Raw genomic sequence first — 26,734 nt, forward strand, 5'->3', positions numbered from 1 at the left:
GGGGATCAAATATTTCTTTCCCTCACTATATATGCACATACCAGGGCTGTCAAATTCCAGTCCTTGGGGACTGGGATTCTTACAAATGTTTAAAATTTCTTTAAAGCAATAAATGTTGTAAGTTAGAGTTCAGAAAATTATTTACATAACTGGCCTGTGGCTTGTGGGCCGCAAGAACTGAATATAGACAGCTCTATATATTGGCACAGCAGAGACTGGATGGTATGAGGGGTGGACCACACTCTAAACCAATCAGGGTTTAGTCTTACTTGTGGACATTCTAAAAAGACAGGAAAACCAGTCATTGTGTGGTTATTTGGTCAAACTTTACTATCTAACTTCACTGGAGAATATCTTACTAATTAGACTGTGTTGTCTTCCGGGTAATGGATTGGGTTGTGGCTGGATTACAAGACTGATTGAATAGAATGTCAGGTTGTATACATATATGTATTGCAGCAGCACAAATAGCCTTTTGCTTAGAATTAATCTATACTTTTTTTTTGTTTTTCTAGAAATAGCCATGCTTTCATTCACATTAGAAAAAACTCTACTGTAATGCTTGTTTGTTCTTTGAGTTACTTAGCCTTTTGGCTGCTCCATTCACTTGGCACTGTTTAAAGTGTACTGTACACATCTAAAATTAAATATACAACACTCCAATGACTATACCTTTGGGAGACTTCTAAAAGTCTCTCCTAATTTGAAGAGTTTGTTTGACTCCTCTTGCATAAAACAATTGGATGTAATTCCATGACTGGCTAATTATCCATCCATGGAATACATCCTATTAATTTTCATTAGCATTATCTGTCTGCTGAAAATAATGTTAACTTTTGTTGCACAGTGTGTTTTCATAAAATATTAAACTCTTCTCAGCAACAGTATATATTAAATAATTATACACATAAGTGTACTTACTTAGATATGTGTGGCATCAAATTACAAGTGCATTAATTTGCTGACAGACAATAAAAGCCATTGCTGCTTAAGCGAGATTAACAACTAACACATTCACCTATGTTTTAATTTAGTTTATTTTGGTTTTGTTTAATGCAGTGATTGTGTAATTGTGTTGTATTCAGGATTAATAGCAGTGCTAAGGAAGCTTTAACCTGTCACAAGCCTAAGCAATTCAAACTAGGAAGAGGATGATGAAATGTGATTATCTTCAGTGTAAATACAAGACAAAATGACCTGCAGATCCAAAGCTAAAGCCTGCTGAATTTATATGCAAATCTCAACATTTAGGGGTCTCTGTGTAAACAATTTGATTAGTAATTAATTTTAATAAGAAGTGTTCAGTATATTCAGCAAGGGACAAACAGAAAGTAAAGGGCTGCTGTGTTTGTTAGATGGGCCAGCAAAAGGCATTGAGTATAAATAGTTACTAAGGTGTAATGTAGCTGTAGGCTATTGGCTAGAGATTGCAGGATCCTTCAGTTTATCTAGGTAACCAGCCAAAAAGTGGAAGTTTACCCACCCATTGGGCCTAATTTTTTTAAGTTCTCCAAGGCTGGAGAGGATATGCTTTCTTCAGTGAAGCTGGGTGATCCAGCAAACCTGGATTGGATCTGGTCCAGAATTGAAAATAATTTCTGCAAAATAGCAAATTACTTTTAGGAAATCCATTCTAGGTTTGCTGGATCACCCAGCTTCACTGATGAAAGTGTATCCTCTCCAGTCTTGGAAAGCTTTAATAAATCAGACCCATTGCATCTATTTAATGGACAGCACCTACACCTACTACAACATCAATTGGTGTCACCACAAAGACTTTCTATGCTGTATGCAATCTTTTCCACTAAGGGTGGAACACCTTTAGCATGAACCCAACTTTATCTCCAGAGCAGCCTACTGCTTTGCTAAAATCCTTGTGGCCAGACTTCAAAACAATTTCTCACTTTTTTTAAATCAAGGCTTCTATGGTGACCTACATAATCTGGGTTTAGACCATAACAATACGTGTAGGCTGACTTTGCTTTACATATGAACAAGCCACCTGTTGCCTCCTATTGGGCTTGGGGAGTTATATCTCTAAGCCTGTTTCTCTTCCCTACTTGCCTATTTGATACCCCACTTTCCCTGCATATATCATTATATACCCAAATAGTTACATTACTTTTATTAGTGTAAGCTTCCTTTCTATTGTTCCCAGCTGATTACGTTTATGTTTTTTTTGCTTTTTTTAACTTTGAATGGTGACACTGCTGCAACTGGAACCACTTACTTTCCAATTCAGAATTAAAAGAGGCCTTTCCCCTTTTTTTCTTTCTTCTTTTATTTCATGGTAACCATTTTATAATCCTACATTGGTCTTTGGATGAACAAAATAGAAATGTGACATGCCAGTTTATAGTCAGGATTTTTGGAAACTACAGTAAGAGCAACAAACTGTTTCATTTAAAAGCATGGCCATTACAAGGATTAGCTACTTCCTTCAATATGTCATTACAGGATGCAAGGAAAAAAGCCAGTCTAATTAAAAAGCAGGATATAATTCTGAAATGAGGAACTGATAAAATAAACAGAGCCAATACTTTGCCAATTTTCAGTACAGTTGCTGACCTATTTTTCTTTTAAAAAAAAAAGACCTTGCATGTATAAACTGTTGCCATTTTAAATAGGAACCCCAACCAACCTTGGAAACAATGTGCCTTGTCTTTGACTCTTTTTTGCTACTGTGTTTTTATAGATATATAACAATAACATTCTAATAATAAGGATATACAGGAACAACAATAAAAATATCTCCGCATGTAGCCATAAAGACAATAAAGAATTACAAATAAATAAACATTTTTGTGTATTTTTTTTAGAGATTGTAGTTTTTCTGCATGTGAAGAATGGTTTATATTGTCATTTTAGATGCAAATAGTGGACGGTTGTTTTAAATAAAATTAAACAGCAACAATTCAATTTTAGAGGAGGTTTGTGCTGTAATATTCAGGTATGCGCCACATATTTGCACATTATTGCGGACTTATCTGGCAGTGTCTCCTTCCAGTGCTGCAATGTCTACCCTCCTATCAGTCACTGGTTTTTCCATATTCTCCGGGTCTTCTTTTAGGTTCAGAGCCTTTGTTATTTTGGTTGGCCAGGCAGAGTTGATGAGTTCCAGGTGCGTGGAAATTACTACTTAAAAATTGTTGGCAAGCAATTAGAAGTTAATGATAGAACCTTGTACAGAATTTTGGGGTCAGCATTTTTTAAGTAGCATTTTATTTAAAATATGCATGTTACCAAAATCACTAAAAACTCAGAAATGCTTGTTAACATAATTACTAAATTATTTAAAATACTTCTAAATCTGTTTTTATTAAAACAAATTGGTGATCCTTTTATGATGGTTCTTATTCTGGTACTGTCTGATATGGGCTGAAAACACTCTTATTCCTATTTCCCAATTCTGCTCTTGTGTTATCACCTTTTTAAACGGGAATTTGATGGAAACTACAAGTCTCACTTATAACCCATGTTACACAGGCACTCTCCACTCACCTGCCAGAGGGTAAGAACCACCCTCTGAGTTCACTGCAACCTCATTCATACACATTGAGGCATGAGGGAGGTTGCAAAACTCCAAATCATGTAACTAATCAGGGTGTAAAACACCCAGTGCCCAATCAGAAGTTTTCCAATGTTTTTTGCAAGGCATTTTTATAGAACTCAGGTAATGTTTTGGTTTACGTTTACACAGTTACATTTTGTCCTTGGTGGTGATTATCAATTTACTGATTTTTTTATGTGTTTTAAATTGATTTGTCTTTTTTCCACTTTTTATCCTTGCACTACATTAAGTAAAGAAATGATACTCAAAGATTTTATTGCATTATCCGATGGAAAACAAATTCACCTGTCCCTGCTAGCTGCAGACAACATAATGAATGGCAGCATTAATAGTCATTTTGGGACAAATCTATGATCTGTCAAACCAGGGAAGATAAAAACAGGCTCCATAAAACTCACACGATTTAACTGCCAAGGGAGAAAAACCTCAGGTTAAAGCAGTTAAAATAACATTCAGTTCAATTAGCGCAGCGACTGCATGCTATAAATATTTTTGTGAGTGGCAGAAAACCACCCACACCTAAACACCTACCGAACAGTGCAACACGATCTGCAAAACTTATCTATTTCTCTGTGCCTGATAGGGTTCACTGCTAGCAAGGACCTTATGCCCATACAGACAGTATAATGGTTGTTCTAATGTTCTTTCTTTTTACTGTCACAGAAGACTAGACAGCAACCGCTGCCAATAAAACGTCTTTTTTTTTTTTTTTTTTTTTGCAGTGGAGAACCAAATGTAAGATCTTTAACTGTATTCAAACCACTACATCCACTGTGAAATTTTTTTATGTGATTTTCTTTTTTCCCGTTAGAGTATTTGTCATTTTAAAGTGCATGTAGGGAAGGGTTGAAACCCCTGTCAGTTTTGTTTTTTGTTGTGCCAGTTGGGGATTTTCTTTTTTCAAGAAGTCTAAGAAAGAAAATTGAGGGATAACTATTTTTTACTCATTTGAGCTTCTTAATAATTATAAAACTTGAATGAGGAGGTCAGATGTTTTTACAGAAACTGTTTGCATGAGAAGCATTGAACCTATATGATAGATAGTCATTAGTGCATATTATCCAGTAACTAATGGGACTGCTGGCTACCATACAAAATGAAAGCTGGTATGGAGGGGGGTCACTGGGTAACTTCCAGGCTACAACCCCTCAGAGGTACCGCTCACCACACTATAACTCTGGGAGGTTGCTCCCCACCTAATCTATGTTCCCAGCTGCAAAACAGGCCACTGACTCAAGAACGAGAACACCACTCGCAGCCCCCTTTCCTAACCACCACTTTAGGGTTGCTCAATTTTAACTTTTTGGGAGATCCTTACATCTAAGGTGGTTCTCCCTCACACACACCTTCTAAAAGATGCCCTCCAAGGACCTTAACCACCATGCTTGCTTATGCACATAAGCCACTCCACACGCTCAAAGCCCTCTTAATCCCCTCCTCAGTGCCCAAACCACATATCCATGCCTACTTCATTTAAATGCACCCCATCCATTCTCAAATACTGCCAAATGTCTCTGTTCCAATTCCCTATGACGCACTGCCAATCCCCTGTTTAAATGCATGCTTTATTCAACCTCTCCACTGACTGAGCTGCCTGTCAATTCTTCCTAGCCACCATATCAGACCAAACCACAAACAGGCCCTGAAAAGTTGTGCACAAGTACAAAAAAATCCCACTTAAAAATCCCATGTCTCGAATTAGCACCACATTGTCCGGAAGCCTATTCAGTTCGGCAAACCTATGGATCTCAGGAACCACTTGGTACTACATCATCCCTGGCACATCGATCCAGTTGACTAATCCCTCTGAGGGACACCCAGCTGTCTACCATTAGGCCTCACATTGGCACTCCTCGCTTCCTCGTATAAAAGTGCCCTAAAATCCAAACAAGACACGGTGCATCACCTTAAATATAAAACAAACATATTAAACACCCCAACCCAGAGCCAGATTAATTGCACTCCACCCCCCCCCCCATACAACCCTGTACCAAGAATGTTATTAACCCTCTACTGGTTCTGGTCTCACATACAACCGGAACAGATTAGACTCCCACCTCCCGATTCTTTTAATAGCATAGTCCCTCAACCCTTAACACACGACTTCTAATTGAAATGAACTGGAGCAATAATTACACGGTTCCACTTCTACCACCTCGAAACACTTCCGAAACACTTCTACAAGTTGGTACCACTATATTTAACACCCATGATGAACCAACAATGGGTCTACACCCGTCGGGCGATTTGCTGTGAACTCAGCCAAGGCACCCACTGGGCACGCCCCCGATCGTTCCATCTTACCCAGCTCAACCTGAAAACACCTACTGAGCTGATCCGTCATGGGTTTCTGAATCAAAAGTACCACTGTGCCCCCCTCCGAATCTTCATATGGGATTGACTCCTCCGGCCAATCCTGAACCTGACTCACCAAATCCCCTATCCTTACTGCCCCGAAATGGCCAGCGCGAAAGTGGTTCAAAACAAAACCACCTCCTGTGCCAAAGAACAAACCTGCTCCAGCGCTGCCAGCATAACCTTTAGCAATGAAAAAGTCACCGGCTGCCACCGATCTACTCGTGCCACTTCTCCCCCCTGATACCCCATAACTGCTTGTTTCACTGTTTTCACAAAAAAGATTTAGTAAAAAAATGCAACCCCCCATTTTAAACCAGAAGACCAAACCTGCCAAATGCCTGAGGCTGAGATCCCCTCCATTAATCAACAACATATGATGTACCAAATCCAAACACTCCACCTCAACCCCCGGTTGACCCTTTTCCTTGCACTGCATCCACACTGCTTCGTAACCCCGCCATGTACCACCAATACCCGATCCCCAGATCAAACCTAAGGTTTTAGGCTCCTGTCAATGCTCAATCGAGCAAGTGCATGGGCACATGCCTGCCAGCTTGCTGTGCTGTCCATTGTTATCCCTGCCAGTAGAGGATCCTCCACACTCTGTTACCCGGCCACTATCCAGATGGCCGGCCGTACCTGGCACCAGGCCAGCATCTGCAGAAACTGGGTTCTGGTACTAATCCCACTCACCATGGGGGGGGAGTTTTTGTGGTTCCACTGCTATTCTATGACTGGAGACGGACTGAAGCACCCACTCACCACGCACTTAGGGCTCTGCCAATGGCTGGGATTCCTCCAAGGCTTTGACCCAGCCACATCACATAAGCGCCCGGTGGGGGAGGATGGAGGGGCTCTCGATAATGCCCCAAGCCTTTGGGGAGGGATCCGGGCTCAGGTGCGCTGTAGGGTAAACCCTCCTAGGCTATTGTAGCATCAGATTCCCTTGACCTGGAGCCAGGCAGTACCTCTTACTGGGACCCTTCTCTCAGGCTCTCCAGCAGGACATTACTTTAGTCCATGGTGCGTTATACCTAAGCGTGGACCTTTCTCTTTAACCCCCCCCCCCCCCCCCCCCAGCTTATTTTCTCCACCATTCTTTTGAACTTCCTCAGAACTCTGTCTCACCTGTCTTCCTAGCTCCTAACTCCTAGCATTCCTTGCTTCTCCGAGACCCAATTCATGCTGGCCTTTCGCTGACCTCCCTTCATCACATCGTTACAGGCCTCTCTTTACTCTTTAGGTCAAGTTTGCACTTTGTTACTACTGTGCATTTGGAGAGTTAGCTAATTATTTTCAGTATCATTTTTTTATTAATGGAAGAAAAACAATGGCAATATGTCCCAGTTTTGATGGCCCAGTGTCATTCTGTAAGCAGGTTGTGTTCAAGTTTGAAAGTTTGCAATCACAAGTTTGAAAGTTCTTTGTTTCTTCATCCAATCAGATGATCTGACCAGGACCTAGACACGTTCACTGGCTTGACAAGGGTCTAACAAACCCACCATATTGACCATTTTCCTAAGTAAATCCATTGGAGTCTTTCCAATGGAATAATTTAGGAAAATCGTCAATATGACGGGTTTGTTAGATATAGGATCTGCAACTCATTGCATGATTTTCTATTATTAAATGGTAAACAGATAGGAATGGAATTTAGTAGGTGTATCAGGTACTGTTTAGAAGAGGTAAAGTATGTTTTTGATGTTTCTAAAATCAAAAAATAGGAGTATATGTAGTTGCTGGAATGGCCATGTAATCCTGATATAAAATAAAACACATGCCATCTGCTTCAGAGTTTACAGCACGCACTGCTACTCTTTGTATTCCACCAGGGAGTATTTCCTTTCCTGGTCAACTCAGGGAAGATTTTTTGACACTAAAACATACTTTATACTAAAACAGACCTTACCCTACCAAATGAGATGTCAATCAGTTCTGATCAGGTGGAAGTGAATAATTTAATTCTAATTTGGACATACATTTTATAAACTACTGCATTGTTACAAATGGAGCATCTAGTCAACATTTTAGTGTAAATATCATATGACCATTCACTAATTTTAAATTCTTACTAGTGTACAAAACATATTCCAACTTTTAAATCTATCATTATAAAAGTGACTTTTAGGATTAAAAAGTGGTGATCTGAATTTCAGATCCCACTTTTTACAAATACAGGTAGTCCTCAAGTTAAGGACATCCGACATATGGACGACTCTTACATACGAACAGGGCTTTCCTGCCTCTCTTCTGCAGGAAGGGGGCTTGGAGGGGGGAGGGGGTGGTTGTTCTAAAGATTTACCTATTGACATATTGTAATTAGGTTGGGATGCTGGTTTTCAACACACAGCAATAGACCATGAACTGAGAAAAAATTAACATAGTAACAAAACAACAAAATGTCCTAAGCTCCATAAACCAGTCCACCACTGTTTTACTAGTCTGAGTTCTGTAACCCAAAACATGACTGTGCTGACTTAATTTGCATCTTTGCTTTGCTTGTATTTGTTTACTCAAACATTTCTGGAAATGTTTTATTTTATATTTACAAAGCTGCTATCTTTAGGAGGGTGAAATTAAGTGATGAAGCCCTTTTTAACAGTCTCAAAAATTTTGTAAAAGATTTGTAAAAAAACAATGAGGAATGAAAACTAATAATAGCTCACAAAGGAAAAAGTTTGTATAAAAGAATGTGTGCCATGTGTGACACACAATAGTTTGTTTTTAGTGAAATTCAGATTTTTCTACTATATGTAGTATAGAAGCCATTAAAAACTGTGAGACTTTAACCCAGCTGTGACCCATTCTACGAATTTCACTGTAGCATGTGAGACAAACATCCTCTACATTAGTTGCTTTTGAACCATTTCAGATTGAACCATTGAATTTATTTCAAATTAAAGACAATATTAGGATGTACAGTAGGTTCCATTTCAAGGTTTTTGCAAATAAAAGTTAGTGCTAATCACTTGAAAAATGCTGTACCTTCTGATGTAAGGGTACCTGTAAGGTTTTTCAAGTCTAGGTCAACGCAACATCCTCGTTTTTTCCTATTGGAATATCTATGGATTGGAAACTTTTTTGATTATAGGGAATATATGGAATCGAGTTTATCTGATGTCAAGGGAAATAAGTAATTAAAAGTCTAGGTAATTGTAAATGAAATGATTCTCATTGGAAATGACACATTTACATATTTTCAGGAGACAAATCACCTTGTATTAAACTGATGTCCTTACTTCAGATTTATTTTACATTTACATTGACCTGCAATGAAACATAAAAGCTGCTAATGCAGATTTAATCTGTATTTATTATTATTAATATTAATATTGATTTTAAATAGGATTTGTTTAGTGCCAACATATTATGCAGTGCTGTACATTAAATAGAGGTTGCAAATGACAGAGTAATACAGACAGTGATACAGGAGGAGAGGACCCTGTCCCAAAGAGCTTACAATCTAGTAGGTGGGGGAATTTACACACAATAGGATAGGAGATATGTAGTGGTGGGAAGTAGTGATGTTTTCAAAAGACAGAAGAAGACGGGTAGGCAAGTTTAAAAAAATGGGTTTTGAGTGCTCTTTTAAATGAGCAGAAAGTAGGAGCAAGCAGAATAGGGCGAGAAAGACTATTCCAGAGAGTTGGGGCAGCTCTAGAGAAGTCTTGTATCCATGCGTGTGATGAGGTTATGAGTGAGGAAGTCATTAGTATTTTGCTGATAATGCTAGTCACTTGGCTTTCATGCTGATTCTTTTTCTTCAATACTGACCTGGAACAGGCATTCACATAGGAACTTGTGATTCACCTAGACTTTTCTAACCTTCTACTTACTCGACAAGGTATGCAACACCACTCAAAGTTTAATAATGCCAGCCTGCAGAAAGTGATTGAACTAAGCTTCGGGTTATGAATTCTGAAGCCTCAAAGAAGAGGAACCCTGATTCCCTGATTCTACCATTCAATAAAGATAAAAACAAACAGACTACTGAGGTAAACCCACATATTCATGTCTGATTAACTTTACCGTCAGTGAACCCACAACTAAGACCATCTACAGGTAACATAAGAGATGAAGAGGTGGTGATGTCACTGACATTATAAGTTGTGTTGCACTAAAAGTGGCAGAATTGACCCTCTTTTACTGTTGTGCCACTGTTGCAGGACTTAATCAGTTACAGTTACTCAGATTTAGTGCCTGACATGCTGGATATCAAGAATGCTGGTTCGAGAGAAACAACATAAAGGTTTTGGCACATTATTTGTTTGCATATGTAAGGAAAGGCATTATGAACATAACTTTTCTGCCCAATAGATGTAATAGATGAAGAATCAGCCAGCATTTTTTTTTAATACAGACTGTCTATAATTTTTTAGCAAACCTGTTACTCCTCCTTTAGTGTAGAAAGGCAGCAAACTGATGCTAGGTCTGTCAGTGTCTTATTGAGCCTGTGAGATTTTCCCACTTATCTGTCAGTGTGAGGGGAGATGCTGTCAGGAAAGATTACTGTAGATCCCAGCTGTCACCTGAGCTTATCGGCCAGGCAGCTCGCTCCAGCCATCTAACATTAAAATTGGATTGAGGCAGGTAATGCATGCAGCACAAGATTCCCACGGCTGAAAAGAACACTGCTTTCTATTAACTTTTTTTTACTTGCCAAAAAGTGTTGCTAAATTCGTAAAGATTTCTACATAATGGGGTGGATTAGAAATGTGTTACATAGAAAAAAAAAACAATTCAATTTTTTTTTGTATGATGATTCATACTTTTATTGTACCTTGGGGAAGCCTATCTTAGGAATCACTGGGTATAAAGAACCTAATCTAATAGTATATTTTATGTGATATTCTAATATATTTTATCAGTATTTAGTACAGTTGATTTCCTATATTACAAATATACAAATGGCACATAGTGGTCTAATTAAAGTGAGCTTCCACTACAGCTTTAAATTAGTCTTGGGTAGACTAATTCCCCATTAATAATTATATAAAGATATTATAACATATAACATAGTTACATATTTATTGAGATAAGTTGGGGGGAAAAAAAGACCCAGGTTCAGCAAGTTCAACCAAAAAACAATAAATTGATAAATAGAGAGCGAGAGCATTCTATTCAGAAACCTATGCTGACAGCTGGAAAAAAATATACACTATATAAATATAAACTCTAAAGCATGGTCCAATTTGCTCCTAAGGCAATTGGATATTCCCCGAATCAACATTATTACCTTGTCTCTGGTGTCATTCCTTAAAATATGTACTGTAGTACTCTGTTGTATTCTGTGCATTTAGTAATGCATCCAGGTTTGTCCTAAAGTACTCTATTGATCTTGACTCCTGATGGAGTCTTTTCCTCATTTTCTTAACCTTTCCTGGGAAGATTTCCTTCCATGTGTGGAGATAAAACCTTTTCTTTCAGATGTGAAGCGTTACCCCTTGTTCTTTGCAATGACCTTAAAATGAATAATTGATAGGTGAACGTTGATCTGAAAATGGTCACCCATGATTAGCAGTCAGATTTTAATTTATTAATGCTGGATAATTGAAAGTTTAAACTGGGGATGCTTTGCGAGTCAATGACCCAGGTGACTACAAGGTCCTGATCTACATACTTGCTGTAATTGTTTCAATGAGTCTGTCAAATGCTGAAAAGAAACTTGCAGGCATGAAGCACAGAATATAACTGGGTATTAGGGGTTTAAAGAAAAGATAACAGACTGTTTATCCAGGGAACATCTGATTGCATCATGGAATCAGGAAGGAATTTTTCCCCTGTTGAAGCAAATCGTACCAGTGTGTTTTTGCCTTCCTCTGCACCAACTATAGGGTTTTATATCTGGGATATGTTTATTTTCCTAGTAGTTGAACTTGATGGACTTATGTCTTTTTTCAACCTAACCTACTATGATTTGGTCAGCTGTAAATAGTAGATAAATTCTGGATGCTGGTAGCTCTTTTCATGGTTTCCATGAGCTGATGCAGAAAAGACAAAAAATATTCAGGAAACTTTAAGACCCCCCCTTCACACACACACACACTGACACATACACACATATATATTATTCACACAAGTACATAATTATCCAAACTACCCTCTAATTTGCTATTTTGCTGAAAAAGGCCTGTTTATAGATCAACTGATACTCAAATTACAGGCAAAGCTAAGTTACCAGTGGTCACAGCCACCCACAGGTCCCTTCTCTAAATGACTCCATACAAACTTTTATTACCAGATGTATATATATGCTCATTTACCTATGGAGTCAAAAATCTTTAATCACAAATCATTTGAATAATCACTTTTGATATTTAGTCATGTCAACAGCACATTCCTTTTATTTTGAATACCCAGACATCTGTAGATAATTATTACATGACAAAATAATAATGTGAATGTACACACAATTTTTTAAATGAAAATTCTAAACTGTTTTTGTAAATCAGCCCTATACCTTCTTAGAGAAAAGATACTGTAGTACTCATATTGCTCCGTTTCATGTTGCTATTGTTTCATGTTTTATGCAAATTGTGAAGGAAAAGTGAAAAAAAACATAGGTTTAAAAATGTAAAAACCTAAACAAAATAGGAAAAACATATAAAAAAATTGCCTACATTACCATTATATTTTTAACCTTCTGTATTTCAGTGGTTTTCATGTTATACTTGTTGTGTTACAACTAAACAATAGTGTAAACTTACCCTAAAAGGCAGGAATAAAAAGTAAGATTAAGCTTACCCTTATGGCCTCCAAACCACATGAAGACTCTAGCTTTGTATGGGTCAAAAATACCAGAACAAATGGTGTTCCTAAAATACCAGCAAATAAATGATGTTCAACATAAAGTTGCGGTTTACTACATAAATGGCTGCACTAAAACAGATGCCTGCATGAATAGGTTGCCCTCTAATAAAGTCAAGGTTTTAAATGTGAGTTTGGATGGTTAATACCTTTAAATGATAAATGTATTTTATGTATGGTCCACTAACTGTAACATTTTAGCTTTTGGTGCCGGATCTTCCAGAATCTTTGTGGCTCTGAGAGTTCTTAGAGAAATAAAAGAATGTTGTACTCATTCTGTTTACTCTATCTGTTCTCAACCATTACAGGTCCATGTTAGGTAGAAGAAAACATGTTAATGTTGACAAAATTAAATTAATTTTGTTCTTCTGGTTTGCAGATACAGCACGTTACCCAGACCTATGACACAGCAGTTGTCAAGCCCAGATTTTTCAGGCCACGTGGATGAGAAACCAGAGCAGGCCACCAGTATTGGACAGATAAAGCCAGAGTTATATAAACAGCGTTCAGCAGATGCAGAGATGAAGAAACAGGAAGCCACAAGCTGTGGGCGTATCAGCTTTATCCTACGATATGCCTACGGTACAGAACAGCTGGTAGTAAAGATACTTAAAGCTCTAGACCTACCGGCAAAGGATGCCAATGGATTCTCAGATCCTTATGTGAAGATGTACCTGCTTCCCGACCGCAAGAAAAAGTTCCAGACTAAAGTTCACCGCAAGACTCTTAACCCAATATTTAATGAAACATTCCATTTTAATGTGCCCTTTAATGAGCTTCAGAACCGCAAATTGCACTTCAGCATCTATGACTTTGACCGCTTCTCCCGACATGACCTTATTGGTCAGGTGGTAATAGACAATTTGTTGGAATTCTCAAATCCAGCAGAAGAAGTTCCCATTTGGAGAGACATCCTAGAAGCCAGCTCTGTAAGTGTTTTATAGGTATATATTAGTGTAGCATGTTTTTCCATTTGTTGCATAAAATATGGTCTAGAATATGGATACCCTTTTTGTCTGTAAACTTGTGGAATTTTTTGCAGGGTCTTACTTTTGCCATTTCCCCTATCCTGATTGTTTTAAGTTTAATACTTGGTGCTGTTGTAAATAATTGACAAAATTGAATTACAAGTGAGTTCTAGAGGTTTATTTCTATCTGACATTCACTGTGAATCTGAAACACAGTATACTACTTGAGTGTGTAGTTTTGAGAAAAAAATAAAGAGCATGTAGGAGGATAAAAACCTATACAAAGTACCTGTATACTTGTTGATTTTTTCCTTTGCAGCAGTTTCTTGTGATTGTGTGCCAAGACGTTGCAATTCTCATCAAAGATGTGCTCATGTACACTATATTGGGATTAAAAAAATCATTGGACATAGTTAAATATTATATCACCGATTAGGAGGAAAAAAAGCTTGACATGTTCCAAATGAAGGCTTGACTACTAATCCTTCATTTGGTCCACATTTGTGCTTGCAATTCTGAACCACCTGCTTAGCCCATTTCTTTTAAATTAAGTTCTTATTGAATAAAAGTCACTTACTTGATAACTGTTCTTATACCTTAGTTTTTGAAAATATACAGGAATGCCAGTAGCTTTATGAAAATAACCTTGACATTTAATTGTACATGCTATAAGAGCTGTTACAAGTACAACCTTGTGTTATCATTGTTGTCAGTACTGTAACTTCACACAAGGGCTGTGAATTAGGAAGGCAAATTTTTAATGTGTTCAGTGACAGGAAACGTTAATAATTATTTCTAGGCTGCACTGCACTCATGCAGTCCATGGAATTTATAAACTGCTAGAATAGTAGAGGTTGATGGTTGATACAAATATAAAAAAAAGTATACTCCAAACGGGTATTAAAAAAAAAAAAACATTAGGCATTCTTCCATGTTCATTTTACGTTCAGCAATTTACTGTCTGTAATCAGTGTAAAGGTTTTTATGTGTGGAACTACCATCATTGAGCACTTTTTGATCTCCAGTGATTGCATGAGGGCACAGCAGCTTAGACATAAGGAATAATAGCTAGAGGGGGAAATGTCTTTCATGTTGCTTTCCATTTTGCTCTGCAGATTACAGTGTAAACAACTAACAAACTAAATGTGTTTAAAGCTTAAAAGGATTTTGCTATTTCTTCATCCAGTAAAAACGCCAATGTTTTAAAATATAGTCCCTATTTAATTTACAGCGCTGCGTAATATGTTGGCGCTATATAAATCCTGTTTAATAATAATAATAATATAATAATAATACAGTTATTTTTTAAAGTGTACCAAGTAATCACCATGGGAGTCAAGTCAAAAGTAATATGAAGCATAACTTAATGAAATAATTGTTGGTGGTAAAAGATCTATATCTACCCGTTAATACACAAAAACATTGGCATGTTTTAGGATCATATGATGTATAACTACTGACTGGGAGGATAAGGAAGGCCAATCCATTTATACTGCCCTAACAGACCTATAAAAAAAAAATTATTACATTTCTTTTTAAACATATATATATTACAGTAATACACACACACATTTGCATATTTATTTATACATTTAGTGTGCTGTGTAAATTCTCTTTATATCTGCAGTACATCTCCTGGAATTTGTGGCTTCTCTCCTGCGAGTCCTTTTCTAAGCAAATGATCTATTTACTTCCAAAGCAATGCACAAATGAGCCTTTCTGGCATCCAAGCCCACCCATTGTACAGGCTTGCCTTTTTTTCCCCTCTATCAACTTCATCTCCTTGAGTGGCCGCAGTCTAATCAATTCTTTAATCAAAATAACCTTTATTAGAAACCAGAGCAATCTGTCATACTGGCTAGTGGACAGGCTCGCCGAGAGATCACGCGCAGCTGCTGCAGAGCCACCCTTTGTGCAGTTATATATATAATGATAGGCTTACAGTGGGAACACAAAGCTTGCCCTGCAGAAAAATAGAGCGTGAGGCCCATCATTCTGTGCCAGTGTTGTTATTGGGTAAAGCTGAGGGTCATAATTTGGGTAGGTGTCTCTCTTTCATTAGACAGGGAAGCTGAGTGAGCTGGTGTTTACAGCCACTGGTTTGCTGCTGGAAAAGCAAATGGCAATGGGCAAATTTTTCCCACTAGCTACTGTTTCCTATGAACCCCAGAGGGGTTTACGATATAATGCTTCTATTACAATTATACAAACTAGGACCAAGTTGTGTGAAGAAACCAAAGAACATGACCACAGAAAAGCTACAAACATTATATAATGCCCCAGTGTGATTTAATATATGAACATAGGACTGGGACTTCAAAGCATGAGTGCTAACCATCTAATCTACTGGTCCTGATTTTAAGTTACGGCCATAGGTTTAAAGTGTTGCCAGATTTTTGTAAGGGTTGTTGCACTTGAGTAGAAGAGATGAACAAGTTTTGACTGAACCAGTAGCAGACTGGGCCACACCTGCACATCCATCAAACCTGCACAAAGAGCAATCATAGACTTGCATAGCACTGTCTCTCTTTTCAGCAACCATGAGTGTTCACTGTGTAGGCATAGGCAGTGGCCTGTGCATGTGATTTCACCCTGTGGATATCAGGTAGATCACAATTTACCTACTCAAAAAATAGTCTTTGGATGGGTGGGTTTGATTAGTAATACTTCCGAAAGACTAAGTGAGTGGGTGCATGTGCTTTTAATAAGACTACACAGTCCTTCAGCTGTGCCATAAAGATCACCATGGAACCCATGGCAGTTGAAATGGGGCTTGGTGCCAAAAGGCCTGTAAAGACCTGAGACCATAATAATTTTATTAACCTATATGATTACCTTTGGGCCTCTCCCGTTTATTGTAAGTAAACAACTTGCAGGCTGGTGGCAGGGTGCATTGTGGTACCATGGTTGTGAATCCAGGAACTGGGTGTATATTCCCCGGGGCTAAGATTTACACTCCTTTGAGAACCAACAAAGCTGTCTGACCTACCCGCTGACAACAATACATTATTCCTCCTACGTTGATGAGGTTGGGAACAGTGAGCCTGATTTATTTAAACTCCCCAAGGCTGGAGAGGATACACTTTCATAAGTGAAGCTGAGTGATCCAGCAAACCTGGAACAGATTTCCTAAAAGTCATTTGCTATTTATTAGCAAACATTTTCAATCCTGGACCAGATCTGTTTCAGGTTTGCTGGATCACCCAGCTTCACTGATCAAAGTATATATAAATCAGGGCCACTGTATTCGGGACATTATTTCAATATTCCCTCAATGGGAATTCAGTGTTCTCCCCATCCCTTTTTAGCTGGGCGCACCACCCTGCACTTTTTAGCAACCACTAGCTGTTTTTGGGTGATTACTGATGAGTTGGGTCACAATTTAGGGGCTGTCACCCGGCTACAATTTTTGCCCACCCGGCATAAAAAAATTTCTGGGTTGAGCAATGGGAATTATAGAATGTGTTTTTTTTTTGTTTTGTTTTTTGGGTGGATAAGAAGGATGCATCCAAATTGTTTTAAGGGGCACAATGATTTCTAGCTACTCCCTGTCCTACAGGTAAAATGTATTTTTATTAAAAGATTGTGATATCAATTTTTAAGCAAGTTCTTGTTAAAGAAAAAAAATTAGAATGATTTTCTTCTTCCTCTGTACCCCATCATCCAGTATATAAAGTCGCCCTGACAAACACTTTCTTCTATTTCCTCTATGACGGCTGCCCACTCCTCCTCCATGCAGATGCTTTTTTCCCCCTTACAAATTGTTTATGTTTAAAACCCCAAGAGAGTAGGGGGATGCTGCATCAATCAAGATGCTATTGAATTTCTTTATTCCGTTGGTAATGTGTCAATTAACAGCGGGTAACCCAGCAGGAATAATTTTGTTATGGAGGATTTAATGATGTTCTATCAGAGAATATTTTCATATCACCCCATGCTGCTGCTCATTTGTGATTTTATTCTGCTTTCTAATTGTGCACTTGTAGTAACAGAGTAACAGAAACCAGGTTAAAATAAGGGATCCTTTTTAACCATTTCAGCCCCAGAGGGATTTTTGTTTTTATCACTGCATCACTTTAATAAATTACTAATTGTTTTATTCTGTAGGAATTCTGATCAGTTTGTTTTCAACAAAATTAATATAAAAATAAACTAATATTCTTATTATTAATTACTATTATATCATTATAAAATTAGACAATACAATATTGTACAATTAGTATTTTTTTAAATAACGAGCAGGCATCCCCTAGCTTGTTTTATTATTTTAACAATGATTGCATAACCTACCCTACCAGTAAATTATGAGTGCCAACTGAAAACCACCCCAGCTTTGTTTTTTTTCTCTTCTTGATTTTCTATTTAAAGTGATTAGAAATTGCATTCACATCTCTTCAAAAGCACTACTAAACACAGTACAATCATTGAATGATTGGGTAAAAAATAGTGAAAAATCTCATGATCAATTTTGTGTGTGTGTGGGCACCTTAAGATCCACTCTGTACATACACTATTAAAGGGAATATATGGGGGCGTAAAGAAGTGGCAACCTGAAAACTGATCTTTATGATAATGCTTTAAAAATCTAATTTGTATATTTAGATCATTACACATGCAGGCCCACACAAAATGATTGTGATTTGCTGCACCTTCTCACAATTCAAATCTATATATGGGCTGACATGTTGAAAACAATGTACTGCCTGTGTGGGTGACCGTTTATCTCAGCATTTGTTATCAAAGGGGGGAAGAATTATTAAAAACTAATTGATTTCACCATCTAGTGGCTAACTTACAAATAGCAATTAGCGCAAGAGTGTAAATTATAAAAAATTACAGTTAAGATGAACTTACGTTTTAAGATTCATCTTGCATTTTGTCCCTGTGTGGACAATGGTGTTCATACTTCTGCAGTGAATGATGCATACATCATGACTTTTAAATGCCATTCAATGCAATAGTGCTCAATGCCCAAGCCAGCATATTGATTCAGATAGTCTGGTCTCATAGGAAGTGCATTGCATGATGATGCACATTCAAGCTAGAAATCTGCTTTTTTAATTACATTTTACTAGGCTATTTATTTTTTATTTTAATAGAAACCTTCTGCGTTAAGGTAAATACTACAATGATATCTTACAATTACTGTTTACTGAACATATACTGTACAGTAATGTGAGTGCCATTACAGGGACAGGAGGCTATTTTAGAAACCTAAGCACATCTATATCTGGTCTGTGTTTTCATATCTTATTTCATTGTATAAAATCCTAACTTAAAACTACATAAAACTGTGTAATCTGTCATTGTCACTGCATTATTGTAATTTCTTTAGCTGTGCAAATAGCATGGCCTGCTATTATCCTTTGCTGCCCCTTTCAATCTACAGTAGGCTGAGATGTAAGAAAATGAGTATTACTGGAAATGTCTTTAATGTAAGTGTTAAGATATTTGTGTATTTTTATAGGAGTTGTTGATAGAAAAGTTGTTGATGAAGCATATTTTGGGATATTCATGCTAGCTTTTATTCTAAACCACAAAACACCAAATCCCTGAACTTGTTATGTATATTAGGTTTAGAAAACTTCTAGCTATACTTTAGGCAGATATAAAAGACACTGATGCAGCTCTGCCAAATATTGATACATTGGATGAATTTTCATGAATTTGGCCTGCTGTCAGCCTCTTGCAGTCTCTGTAATACAGATCTGGAGTGTCAGAGGAAGAATAAAAAGCCAGTTCTTGTGATGACAAGGAGCCTGCTGATATGGAGAAAAAATGAAGTCAGTTTAATCATTTTAGGTAAAACACCTTCCCTTGAGGACCTCTCCACCAGATCCATCCCCCTCAACACACGGGCAGGTGGGTGGGTAACTTTCCAGTTTCCACCAAAAAAATTGTACCTGCCTTTCCTGTTACCCCACTTTTATTACTTTAACCCCTCCCATTTCTTACATCATCTCAATCCCCCCCCCCCCCCCCCCCCCCCCAGCTCCTATTAACCACCTACCTGTCCTCTACAGTCATGCTGTCCTTTCCCTATCACATCCGGGCCTGACTATACAAACACCTTTTTTTTACAATTATAAAATACATTAGTCAATAGAGGCCATATATTGGACCTGTAAAAAAAATATGTGACAGAAGACAGAAAATGAGAACACAGGAATCTAGATTCCAGCAATGTTACTCATGAAATGGCATAGGTTGGTGTTGCAAAATTACAGCAATCACACTATACTTTGTGTGTTTTAGGGCAAGTGCAAGTCTAGGCAATAAGATCATTACAATGCTTAGCAAGGCCATACATTGTGAAAAGTTGGATCTACACCGTAGACTTGCAACTAATTACATTTTTTTTTACAGTTCCTTAAAGTTGAATGGTAAATACACAGTAGTGAATTTGCAATGAAAAAGAAAGAAAAAACATAATTGTTCAAATATTGACAACAGACACTATAAAATTATCTTTCATCCTTTCTTTTTAGGATGTTTATTCCTATGAATACTCTAAAAAAAAAAAAAACAAGAAAAAATGTGGAAACACTATAACTATTTCTGTGTGCAAATACTTTGATGCAGTTATGTAGCACTAATAGGCAGTGTATTTCAAAAATCTTACATTAGAGGACATTTGGCCCTTGATTTTACAAAGCTGTGTAATCAGAAATTTAAAGTAAGATATATCATTTATTAGAATGTCTGATTCACTGATATGAATGTGGCAATGTAGCACCATGTATCATGTAGCAAATGATATTCTGATTTCCTTATCTCTTTATGGTTATAGTTTGTTTTGCTAGTCATACACTAGCTAGCTGGCTCCCCTTTAGTCAGCTGCAAATGCCTGACCAGAGCTCATCCAGTTTCCAAACAAAGTCTGCCAAAAAGTCCCAGTTTATTGCATGTGTCTGGAAAAAAAATCAGCATTTGGCTTTCCTCTGTGGACCTGTGGGAAATAGATGTGTAAACAGTTTTTTGTTTTTGTTTTAAAATATTAAGTATAGGGTGTGCTGTCAGGAGGGGGCAGTGGGATAAGCCAAATAAGGGGACACAAAGATCAATTTTAAGGGTCACCGGCCTTCCAGTTCAGTTAAAATCAAAGTCTGAAGTGGTGGCCAGTTTTTCCCAAGCCAGTCTCCACAATCTATTTAACGATTTACCAGAAAAGGAGATTTGTCCCAACCCCACTCTTCATGGAATGTACAAATCCCACAGCAATGATACAGTAGAGACAACACAATAGCATGCCATTCCCTGAGAAAACGTGTGTGTGTATGTATGTATGTATGTGTATATGTGTGTATATATATATATATATTTATATATATATACATAAATATATAGCTTAGGAAAAAAGAGACTACTGCAATTTATTTTAAATCAGCATCTTTAAAGGTATTAAAGTAGAACGGATTTTGAAGAGCAAAGAGGGTTTTCTAAAGCAATCATATATTTAATTGCAAATTTTTTGACAGACTTAAAGTGAAATATAATAACAATAATAATACATTTAATTATTACATGTAATAATACATATATATTACAGTCTCACCCATAGAACAACATTTTGGTTTTTTTTGAAACTATGTACTATACAGAACTCACACCTAAATATATAGTATATGGTTGCCCATAAAAACCCATCTTTGCTCTTCAACATCCTTTCTACTTTTTCTTTTTCTTGGATCTCTGTAAGTATGACAACCATTGTATGCCAGAGTCTTTATAATTCCAACACAAGCACACATCATTCTGCTTTATGAGTTACTGAATAGGTGATTTCTTGAATCAAATCCTATTTAATGAAGGAAAGTATAAAAGCCATTGCTGTAATCATCACTCTTCTCATGCAATGTGACCAGTTGGCTGGTAAAACACTGCTAGAAGGATGTGAAAGATAATTGGGAATTAAAAAATACCTACTACCATGCCAAAACAGGTGAAAAAAAGGTTTTGAAGGAGAAAAATATAGGCGCAATCCTGGCTCTGTTGGTACAAGGATACCGTGAACGTCAGATTGCTTCTATCCTTAAAATTTCAAAGACAGCAGTACACAAGAACAAAGTCAAGCAACAGGTACTGGGGACAACAAAGCTACAATTCACAATTGAATCAGCACTAAGAAGCATAACCATAAACTCATTTGAATGTCACTCAAGAACCATCGGCTGACATCAAGTGACTTTCAAGCATAGTGGCAAACTGGGACTGGTGTGAAATCCATAGCAAGAACAGTTCAAAACAGGCTTCTTCGGGTAGGGCTGAAGGGCATGCAAAGCTAGAAAAAAGCCCTTCATCAGTGAGAAGCAGGTAAGGGTCACGCTGAGATACACTGAGGAAGCACAGGAATTGGACTGTAGAGGATTGGAGTAAGGTCATCTTCTCTGATGAGTCCAATTTTCAGCCTTGTCTAACAGCTGGTCTTCTTGTGGTTATACGGAGACATGGCGAAGCCTACAAACCACAGTGTCTCGCATCTACTGTAAAATATGGAGGAGGGTCAGTAATGATCTGGGGGTGTTTCAGCAAGGCTGAATTGAGGAAGAAGTGACTTTGTGGTGCATGAATCAAGTCACATACAAGGATATCATAGAAAAACATTTGCTTTCTTTTGCTAAGTCCATGTTCCCCAACTCAGAGGATTGGTATTTCCAGCAGGACAATGCTTTATGCCACACAGCCAGGGGAATCAAGGTCTGGATGGAGGATCACCAAATCAAGAGTCTGTCTTGGCCAGCCCAATCTTCAGATATAACCAATTTCGAAAACCTCTTGTATTACATCAAAAGGAAGATGGATAGTCACAAACCATTAGGCAAAGATGAGCTGTTTGATTTTTTTGTAGAGTGGTATAAAGTTAACCAACAGCAATGTGAAAAACTAATAGAAAGAAATGCCAAACGCATGAAGCTGTGATTGCAAATCAGGGTTTTTCCACCAAATACTAATTTCTGAACGTTATTTAGCCAAAACCTTATTGCCATTTTGTTTAGGAGCAAAGGGGACTTGTTTTCTTTCAATTATTCAAGTTCTGCAAACACTGTATCATTTCTCTTATTGTGATGTATAATCATTTCCTTTAAAATTATTCTCTAAAGAACAATATTTTTATTTTGAAATTAATAAGGAGAAAAGAAGGAAGGAAGGCTACTTATATATCACCTACATATTAAATTTGTTTAAAAATACATTTTATTTAATTGATCAAAGTATAAAAAAATATGACACACAAACAATATTTGAACAAAATGTGTTCCTAATTTGAGGAGTTATACAAATCCAAGTAGTCCCAATTCTTTGTATAGATCTTTAAAAGGGATGGTAAACTGTGACTCAACCCGACCCGATACTAAGTATCAGGTAAGAAACCAATATAAGAAACACTAAATAGTAAAATGACTTGGGGAATTAGCTTGAATCAAAATGAAACATCCAAAAGCTAATATTTGAGAGAATATTAGAAGGACCAGGACAAAAGGGCAACCTGTCCGCGTGCCTTCAGGTACAGAACCTTCTAATATTCTCTCAAATATTACCTTTTGGATGTTTTATTTTGATTCAAGCTAATTCCCTAAGTATATATTGGTTTGCCACTTGATACTTAGTATACATTTTCACCAATTGTGGTTTTTCACTTATATGATCATTCATTAGTGACGACTTTCCATCAATTTTTTGATTTACAACCATCTCCCAGTTTTTAGTACTTGATACCATTTTTCCACAGTCTGTCTACTTTGCCTAAGGAACTAAGGCAGAGCTGTTCAGTCCAATACTTGCACCTAATAATGATAACACCTGGGAAACTCATTTTTGCAGTGGTCTCTCATTGATTTCCATAGCTGTGTGTATATATATATATATATATATATATATATATATATATATATACAGTGTATACGTGTGTGTGTGTGTATATATATATATATATATATATATACACACACACGCTGTATATATATATATACACACACACACACATATACACACACACACTGTCTAACCAAAAGAAAAAAGAAAGTCCCCAAGCCTTTATGCCCAAAAAATCATGTCTGCTCCCTACCTAAATAAACTGACTGATAAGTATTTTACCATCAATAAATTTTTGTCATTCTTGGTAACATAGACATATACCAAGATAATATTGCCAGGATTCATTGGTCTCAGATCTTAAAAGGGTGGCCATGGGAGGGTGGATTGCCCACAGCAGGCCAATCCAATCCAGGCCACATTGAGAATATTTTAAAATATGTTTGTCTTTAATAGAGTACATAAACATTTATGAATAGATATTTTGTATTCTCATTTTCAACCACAGACAAACTTTTTAATTTTACTGCCCCTTTTTCTATACATGCTTTGTTAAATAAATAAATAAAGGCATTTTGCTAACATAGCTCACAAATCACAATTAAATTTACACATTTTGAATATTTCAGACAAGTAACTTATCCTCGCTCACTCTGCCTATATACTTTTCTCCTCTGTTCTGTCCAGATGTCTTCAGCTTAAGTTTCAATCATATAGTGGCAGTCTGTTGACAAACATATTCTGTATATTCTATCTTTAAAGAAGTCATCATTTTCTCTAGTTCCAGTTTCATTTGTAATTCTGGTATCAAATATGTCCTTGAAAAATAAATGTTTTGTTCAAACAGCAAACCACGAATATAAAACTGCTGATAAAAACGTTATGTTTTTGTTTTAACTAAAGTGACTTTAAATCATAATGGTTTAATCTGAGACATTACCTAATTAAATTAGTTTGATCCATGTAGAATTTATCTACATGATGCATAGATTAGTATGTACATTAAACACTAAGATTATAAAAGACACCATGTTCAGTCAATAAATAGGTCACTATGCAAGCTGGCATTTTCTGACATCTGACCTTTCTGTAAATGAGTTGGTCATTAATAAATTCCATTGACTCAATGCAAAAATCTTTACACGGAGGCTATTGATTTCACACAATGTACTCCTGTACATTTGTTTTATCCAGAAATAAGACATTCCCTTAAATATTTACTAATGGGAATCTTCCATGTTATTAAGCCTATTAAAACATCAAAATAAATCCAGTTTATGCTGCAAAATTTACCTTCTGTCCAGAAATTTCTCTCTTTTTTCCGCCGCTAGATTTCCTTATGCTTCTAAGGTTTACTACTTTCCCCCAACTTTTTAGATTGTGAGCTCTTTTGGGTAGGGTCCTCTTCTCCTCCAGAGTCATTGGCATGACATATTAAAGTTCTCCAGTGCTGGAGAGAATACACTTTCATCTGTGGGTAATCCAGCAAACCTGTAATAGATATTTTGAAAGTCATTAGCTTTTCGTTAGCAAATGTTTTCAATCCTGGACCAGATCCATTCCAGGTTTGCTGGATCACACAGCTTCACTGATAAAAATGTATTCTCTCCAGCCTTGGAGAACGTTAATAAATCAAAGCCATTGTTTCTATCATTCTGTCATTGACAACCCTTATTTATTGTACAGCCCTGCATAATATGTTGGGCTATATAAATACGGTTTAGTAATAATGATCAACAATATTCAAATACCACCCTCTAAATCCTGGTTAACCTGTATCTCCCCAGTTTGTGGATGAATAGGTAAAGCACAATGGTAATTAAGTAATCTTACTGTTACTTTGCTTTCTCCTTACTGTATCCCCTCTGGGGTATTAAATATAAACAGATCCTCAAAAACCTGCAAAAAATATGTAAATAGAGCTTTCGCCGACCACCTCCCATCTTCTACATCTCAATATTGGTTGACATTTTTGGTGAGTAATAGGTAATGGCTTTTCAGTTGAACTTGTCATTAGCTTTAAGGGAGGTGTAAAAAAAATACTAAAATATGCATGTGGGCACGTTCAGTAAAAATCCTGGAAATAGTTAATGAAATGTAGAAAAATTTGAAAAATGCAGATTTCCTTCAAAGAGATCTATTCATCAGTGTATATCTGTAATGTTTTCCATTTGTCTTGGGAATTACTTGACCTTTATGGGGCTGTTCAAATGACTACATCTTGACTTTAAACATAAGAAATGTTTTTTCTGTAAACTATTTTTTTACCGAAACCCCATCATATAATGCTTTGCATTCGCATGACTTAAAGCGTACTGTGTAATAGGAGCCCATTCATCCTAAATTGTTTTGGCAGTACACCTTACTTCTGAAATTAACGTACTAGTGAAGCATGTCTTTTAGGGAATTCCCAAATTTATTGAAAGCAGTGGGGGGGGGGGGTACAGTAACTATTTGTTAAAATTGAAGCTAGAAGTTGGTGGTTTAGCATTAAAACACACCTGCTCGTGGGGCAGCTCTAGAGAAGTCTTGTATCCGTGCGTGTGATGAGGTTATGAGTGAGGAAGTCAGTAGTGCGTCATTGGAGGAGCGGAGAGAGCGGCTGGGGGAGTATTTTTTTACCAGGTCAGAAATGTAAGTGGGACAATACTACAAAGAGATGCAGCGGAAGAGGAGTGGTGGGAAGGATGGATGAGTCTGGCTGCAGCATTCATAATAGATTGTAGAGTAGAGAGTCCGATTAGTGGAATAATAGAGAGGAGGATGTTACAGTAGTCCAGACGGGAGATGATATTAGCATGTACAAGGAGTTTGGTGGTCTCAGGGGACAGGTAGGGGTGGATTTTGGAGATGTTGCGTAGGTGAAAGTGACAGGTCCAAGGACTGACCCTTGGGGAACACCAACAGGGAGGAGAGTGGGCGAGGAGGAGTTACCATTGAAGGAAACTTGAAAGTAGCGGTCAGACAGATAGGAAGCAAAGCAAGAGAGAGCAGTGTCACTGATACCATGGGAGCGCATGATTTGTATTAATGAATGTATTGTGACAGTAATCATTTGGTCAAAAATTGTATAATTATACAAGCTAGAAGTTGGTGGTTTAGTATTAAAACAGACCTGCTCGTCAGATGTGCTGCCAGTCTATTTTAAATCAATGGGTTACCTTTATGTTGCATACCTTAAAGGAACACTGGATAGACTTTGTCCAGACTAGCAGGT

The 26,734-nt window shown here is 37.2% G+C and overlaps 1 protein-coding gene across 4 annotated transcripts in view; it reads left to right on the forward strand.

The window, feature by feature from the left end:
- Positions 1–26,734, forward strand: part of SYT3 (synaptotagmin 3) — a 135,418-nt gene that overhangs the window by 83,330 nt on the left and 25,354 nt on the right. For all 4 annotated transcript variants that reach the window (XM_072425952.1, XM_072425948.1, XM_072425951.1 and 1 more), the window contains exon 6: positions 13,116–13,665. In XM_072425952.1, coding sequence (XP_072282053.1) covers positions 13,116–13,665 — 550 coding nt within the window. The remainder of the gene's footprint in view (positions 1–13,115; positions 13,666–26,734) is intronic.

Source organism: Pyxicephalus adspersus, chromosome 11 (genome assembly GCF_032062135.1).
Source record: "Pyxicephalus adspersus chromosome 11, UCB_Pads_2.0, whole genome shotgun sequence".
NCBI lineage: Eukaryota > Metazoa > Chordata > Amphibia > Anura > Pyxicephalidae > Pyxicephalus > Pyxicephalus adspersus.